General features: G+C 40.4%; 1 protein-coding gene across 1 annotated transcript; it reads left to right on the plus strand.

The window, feature by feature from the left end:
* The first annotated feature begins 205 nt into the window (after positions 1-205).
* On the plus strand, positions 206-1,762 carry LOC144642157 (uncharacterized). Its single transcript, XM_078501147.1, has one exon. It carries the CDS (start codon positions 206-208, stop codon positions 1,760-1,762), a length of 1,557 nt encoding a protein of 518 aa, XP_078357273.1.
* Positions 1,763-7,140: the final 5,378 nt, after the last annotated feature.

The following is a 7,140-nucleotide window of genomic DNA, read 5'->3' on the forward strand; positions in this document are numbered from 1 at the left end:
TTTTTATGACATTAACCTGAAATATGGGCGCACAGCCCTAAGGTTGATTCGTCGACATGAGCGTTGCTCGAGCAAACTCACACGCTTCACAAACCACCTTACCTTCCTAACAAGGTGCATTAAGAACCGCATTGTCCCCAAAGACCTACAGGTTCGACCGCCAGTTCCAACAAAGGGCGCACGCAGAGTCGCTGAACTTGCATCAATGAGATTCCTGATGGAAAGGATCAGACTAACGCAGAAGGCCAAGGCAGATGCGAAGAAGGAAGCAGGTTCCACATCACAGAGCGTAACATCTGCTCTCTCGACAGAGGACGCTGACAGAGTACTGGAACAGATTAAGATCAACACCCAGCAAGTTTTTAATACCAGCAAAGACAGACAAAAGCAGAAGTTTGAAAAACTTTTGCACGAAAAACAGGCGGCTGTATCCCCAGCTGATACATCGTACCTTGACAAAACTAACTGGGTTATTAATTTATCTTCTAGGACCCTCAACGACGCCGAGATAGCCCTGCTGCAGAAAGGATTAAACTTCGCCGTAACTCCTGCGAACGTCCCTGCCAAGGAGATTATCGCCAGTGTCGAATCAGCTATAAGACAACTAAACGCCGAACAAGCAGACACGGTCAGAAGAACTGTCAACAGTATCCTTCAACAGGCTGAACCACCAGAGCCTAACATCACGGAGGAAATGCGTGACGCGCTTAAAAGCCTAAAGGAGGACGAGTCCATCATGGTTCTCCCAGCCGACAAAGGACGTGCTAGCGTAGTCATGGATGCTGATACCTACCGCACTAAGATGTCTACCCTAATCGAGAACGGACCGTACCAGCTCCTGAACAAAGACCCGACAGACCGTTTGACCCGAAAGTTGTCTAAAGAACTGCTGACCTTGAAACGAAACGGAGATCTATCAGAGGCTGTTTACAATAAGATCAGACCGCGACATAAACAGCCGCCGAGAATCTACGGTTTACCAAAAATCCACAAGGCCGATATACCTTTAAGACCTATTGTATCATGTGTTAACACCTTTGCATATGATTTATCCGCCTACTTAGCTAACATCTTGTCTCCTTTAACAGGTAACTCGGATTTCACGGTGACTAATTCAGCCCACTTCGTGTCCACCATCAGCAGTGAGACGATCCTGAACAACGAGGCCATGGTGTCTTTCGACGTAGAGTCGCTGTTTACCAACGTTCCTATCGACGGCGCTGTACAAGCCGCGCCACGGAAACTAGAGGATGACCCCAGCCTTGCTGACCGCACAACGCTAACACCTGCTCAGATCGCTGATCTTCTGAAGTTTGTATTGAGATCCACATACTTCCAGTATAACGGATCAATCTACGAACAACAAGAAGGCGCAGCCATGGGAAGCCCAGTTTCCGCTGTTATTGCTAACCTTTACATGGAGAGCTTTGAGGAGCAGGCAATAGCTTCATCGTCCTACAAACCTAAGATATGGAAACGCTACGTAGACGATACCTTTACCATCTTGGATCGCGAGAACGTCGATAGCTTCTTAAAACATCTTAACAACCAGCAGCCTTCCATTCGCTTCACCATGGAAACAGAGAGTGACAGCAAACTTGCCTTTCTTGACACCGCAGTTTCGAGAGAACCAGACGGCCGCCTCACCACCAGCGTATACAGGAAGCCTACACACACTGATCAATACTTAGCGTATGATTCACATCACCCTCAATCAGAATCCGGTACTCTGAGCCGCGGAGAGTTGACTTGCACATCATAATCTTCTGCTTTGTTTTATGGTTTCCAAACTTCACCGTGATGATATGCCTTGGCCTTTGCCCTGCGGTACTTTCAATATGGCGTCGCTGACCGATGCGGTGTGTTATTTCTATGTCATTGCTTGACACATCTACCTTGAGGTTACTTTTGAAGAATTCGATGACTTTTCCTTCCACATTCTCGCCATCATCTTCAGTAATGCCGAAAATCCTCACGCTATTTTTCCTACTGTATTGATCATTATCAGAAGCCTATCTGATAGGCTTCTGTCATTTAATATGCAATGCGTGCTCGCGTACAGCGGCGATTTCCTCCTTTAAGCTCAGCTGGATGAAATTTGTACTGTTGTTGAACTCTTCTTGGTTTTTCTTTAGCTTTTCATCAACTTCTTCAACGGCCTAAAATGAGATCATGTCAAAATCATGAAAAAATAATGGCACTCAAAACTCGCGGCACCATCATCAGGAGTCGCGCAAGATGGCATGAACAAGGAGAACGCAACAACAAATATTTTTTAAACCTTGAAAAAAGAAACCACTCCAGAAATTTGGTCTCTAAACTGAAGCTACCGAATGATTTAGTCATAACTAACCAGTTTGACATTTTAGAAGAACAAAGTAAATTTTATAAATCGCTATATACCTCGCAACACACGGAAAATGTTAAGAAACCGGAAGAGGGCGTTTTCTTTAATCCCAGCAACATCTCAGCTTTATCGGACCACGAACAGGCTCTATGTAAAGGTTTGATTACAGAAAATGAGGCTTTCAAAGCACTCAAAGAATTTGCAGCAGCCAAAACCCCGGGTACCGATGGTCTGTCGACTGAATTTTTAAATTTTTTCTGGCCTGAGCTTAAATCTCTAATTGTTGAAAGTTTTAATTATGCTTTTCTTAACGGTTCCTTGTCGATATCCCAACGACGAGGTATAATTTCGCTTATTCCCAAAAAGAATAAAGACAAAACCATCCTTGAGAACCTAAGACCAATATCTCTTTTAAACGTTGATTACAAAATTCTCACTAAAGTTTTGGCTAATCGTTTAGAAAAGGTATTACCTAAAATAATAAATCCCGACCAAACCGGTTATGTAAAGGGCGATACATTGGAGAAAATATCAGATTGATCCAAGATTTGATGTTCCATTTGGATAAAGAAAATTCGCCTGGCATCGCGGTTTTTGTCGATTTCCAGAAAGCTTTCCGCCACCATTGAGTGGAGCTACCTGGAGAAGGCTCTCACGCTTAAATAACTTTGGGCCCGATTTCTTACAATGGTTCAAGACTGTATATTCCAATATTTCTAGCTGTATTCTCAACAATGGTCACGCTTCTCACTTCTTTTCTTTAACTCGTGGAGTGAGACAAGAAGTTTTGAATATCTGGAAAAATAGGAAACTGACTTTAATTGGCAGAATAAACATAGTCAAAACTCTAGCCTTATCCAAATTAATTTTCAACAGCTCTAACCTCAGTTTACCAAAGGACTGCCTAACACGATCAACAACGTGATTTTTAATTTTATTTGGGAAGGTTAAACCCCCAAAATAAAGAAAACTACAGTCATAGGACATAAAAACAAAGGCGGCCTAAAAATGATTGACTTTAAGGTAATGGAAACCGCTCTAAAAATTTCATGGATTAATAATACACCAAAACTCTTCCTCCTCCTGGGAAATTCTCATTGAACATTTCTTTAGGCAACATGGCGGCCTTTCTTTCCTATTAAATTGCAGATACGATTCAAGGCTATTTGATCTAAACAATGTACCACCCCTTTACCAAGTGATACTAAAGCACTGGCAGGAAAACAAACATATTATCTCAGAAGACAATATTAAACGGCAGAACGAAATTATATGGAACAATAAAAACATCTTAATAAACACACACATGATCTATTTAAAACAATGGCACCAAAGCGGCATTACCTTTATTAGTGACTTGCTTGATGATGATTTCATCTTCTTATCGCATACCACATTTCAACAAACTTTTCAGCTGAAAATCCCGTTCACAACTTACTATGGTCTAATAAACGCAATTCCACCAAGCTGGAGATGCGAAATCAAAGAAGCAAAAGACCAATTTCAAAACGAAAACGCGTCGCAAGAATCCCCTTTACGCAATATTATCAACACCCGTTCTGTTAATGCAGCTATTATGGATCATTACTTCCAACCTCCAACTGCTGAACAAAGACTTCTACGGTATGGTTTCTCCAAAGAAAGCCTAAAAAATGTTTACAACTTCCCTTTTGCAATTACGATCGAAACAAAGCTTCAAATCTTTCAATATAAAATTATCCATAATATACTTCCTGCCAGGTTTTCGCTTTTTCGTATGAATTTATGCGACTCTGAAACTTGTCATTTATGTAAAACTCTGCCGCAAACATTGCCTCATCGACTCTACCGATGTATTAAAATTTCCAATTTCTGGACTGCTTTTCAAAATTGGTGGACCGAAAAACAACAAAAGACAATTACTCTCTCAGAACGCGATATCCTTTACGGCTGGCATGACAACGCCACACAATCGAAAGATATTTTAAATTACATATCACTTGTTGCACGACCAAGACTGCGATGATGTACCTTTTGACAGCTTTCCTCCTTTTCTAAAAAACAGATTGGATACTCTACAACAAATTGCAGTTAGAAATAAAACTATTGACAATTTCGAATTAAAGTGGAAAGACTTGTTTATTTATTTTTTTATCTATTTATCTATCCATTTATTTATTAATTTTTTATCTACTTTATTTTCCTATGTACCTGTGAACCTCTATTTTCCTATGTACATTTAGTCCAGTCTCTGAACTCTCTCTTCCGCGCACCCTTTATAGGGGTTGAACCCAGGCGCGCGAAGAGAGAAGTATAAAAATATACGTATAAAATTCTCACTTAATGAGTTTTAAGTGCCTAAAAAATTTAAAGTTCCAGACGTTTCGGGCTTAGCCCTTCATCATTATGGAAGAAGAGAGTCCAGGATAACTTGCATGCGCATGCGCATGCTCAGAACGAACCAATCAGAAGCGAGGCGTGTAGCGTCACTTGCTTGGGACGCGCGCTAGGCTAAAACTGGCTCGCTCAAATGACGAATTCAACTACGCGACCGAGCGTGCGAATAAATGCAAGAAAAAAACTGTGCTCAATACCCGATTCCCTCTATAGCGCGCGCCTGCAGGGAATCACGGTAGTTGTATTCAACAAACCATGCGCGAGACTCAGCAACGATGCACGTTGCTGAGTCTCGCGCAAGTTTTGATGAATACAACTACCGTGATTCCCTGCAGGCGCGCGCTAAAGAGGGAATCGGGTATTGCATCCAAACCAAATTCAATAAACAGCTACAAAATACTAGGAATAGTTGACGGATAGCGATTTTTGTTTTGGCCGTTAGCTTTTAGCAGACACTGCCTGCAAAGCTAGGCTTTTTAAAATTATTCCGATGATCCTGCTTTAGTACACGGTCGCGTAGTTGAAGTCGTCATCTGTGCGCGCGCGTTTTCAAAAGAGCTGCCAAATATAGTTTTTTCCCCAGTTTTGGGGGAAAAACTGGCGCATGCGCATGCAAGTTATCCTGGACTCTCTCTTCGCGCGCCTGGGGTCAGCCCCTGTAAAACGCGCGCGGAAGAGAGAGTTCAGAGACTGGACTTATGTACATTGTAACAGCTTGTAAACTACCTTATTACATGAAATTTTCGCGACACGTTAATTTCGCGAATTTCGCGATTCCAAAAAGTCGCGAAATTAAAGTGACGCGAACAATAGGTGTCGCGAACATAACATGACGCGAAAATTAAGTGACAAACATTATGTCAATAATCAAGAAGGAATAAGTTTATTACCACTAAACGAAGGAATTTTCAATGTAAATGGATGTTGTCGTCAATTGACTCAAGAACAATAACTCGCGTACAGGCACGACCTACTTGTAGACATTGTGAGAACTGCTCTGTTGTTGCTATTGCCGAGATTTAGTCCCACCCTTGTGGTTTTGTTAATTTTGACGTTACTGTTCCTTTGATGAAGTCGGTTTTTTTAGTTCAACAGGCATGTAAAACAATATTGCCAAGGAAATGTAAATTGTGTCTTATTCAAAAACGCGAAATTAAAGTGATTGAAAATACAAAATTTTCGCAAAATCGCGAAAATCAGTGTCGCGAAATATGCGCACCTCAAAATCGCGAAATTAACGTGTCGCGAAAATTTCATGTAATAAGGTATGTAACTACAGTTTGTAATCAAACTTCGTCTGCTCTTTCTTTTTTTATTATTTTCTTTCACTGAAATAATTGTATTATGTTATTAATGGCAATAAAGATACTTCATTAAAAAAAAAATTCTTTTTAAGCGATGACGTCAGAAATCGCTTATTGCCATCGCACGATGGGCTCTTTTACTCTGTTCGGGCAATCGAACAGAAATCAAGTTTAACTTAACAAAAAATCGCCGTGTAGAACGCAAAAGCAAAATACTCCCGTGCAGTTAGAATGGAACACTGCAATGTAAAAACGGAAGAGATTAATTAGAAATGATGAAATCTAGATTAAGTAGACAGAAATTTCTAAATTCTTATAATATAAAGGGGCGCTGTGAGTAAGAGACCGTTTGACCGTTCCGGTCTTTACAGTACGACGCGCCTTACCGTGGCCACCCAACAAACGTTTTTACAAGTGTCATCTTGTAAAATTTACGTTTTCACTGGATTTTGTTGATACACACAATGTAACAGGTATCTATTTGATCGTATTCAACTTTGCAACGAGGCGTGTTCGTCCAACACTGAATAATAATACGAGTGCACACTTGTAAAAAAGTTTGTTGGGTGGCCACGGTAAGGCGCGTCGCACTGTAAAAGCTTGCTCGCGTATGTCGTTCGTCAGATGTCACACTATAATATAACGCAATCTCTGTTGAGACAACATAGGGAAATCTAAACAAAAATAAAAATATAAAATAAAATATAACTGTTGTTCAATTGAGCAAATCTACAAAGAGAATGTATTAATTGCTTCCTTTGCCTGTGAATTTGTAAGTACTGTATTTATTTAAATTCAATCAGATCCTAACTTTGATATTTATACAATCACTAACATTGCTTCTTATGTTTGAAAAATGTAAGCTGCAGTTGGATAACAGTCTTTTTCACGCACAAGGTGTCAGCTACTTTTATTTACGATATTCTACCTTGTAAGACCTTATTTTACTTATTGCAGCCAAGTCTGGCACCATTGCGGGACCAGAAACGCTAACAAGCTAGAAAAAGTTAACGAGCGTGAGCTTAGATTAATTTAGAAAGATAATTCTACATCTTATCAGACTTTGTTACATTGGATAGGTCTTAACAACACTTTAGAAACCCGTAGGATTCA

This window comes from Oculina patagonica, chromosome 2, assembly GCF_052425735.1.
Source record: "Oculina patagonica isolate OP01 chromosome 2, crgOcupat, whole genome shotgun sequence".
Lineage (NCBI taxonomy): Eukaryota > Metazoa > Cnidaria > Anthozoa > Scleractinia > Oculinidae > Oculina > Oculina patagonica.

What these genes read in the sequence shown, in the direction of transcription:
- LOC144642157 (XM_078501147.1), top strand. Translation starts at nt 206, where the DNA reads ATGAGATTCCTGATGGAAAGGATCAGACTAACGCAGAAGGCCAAGGCA.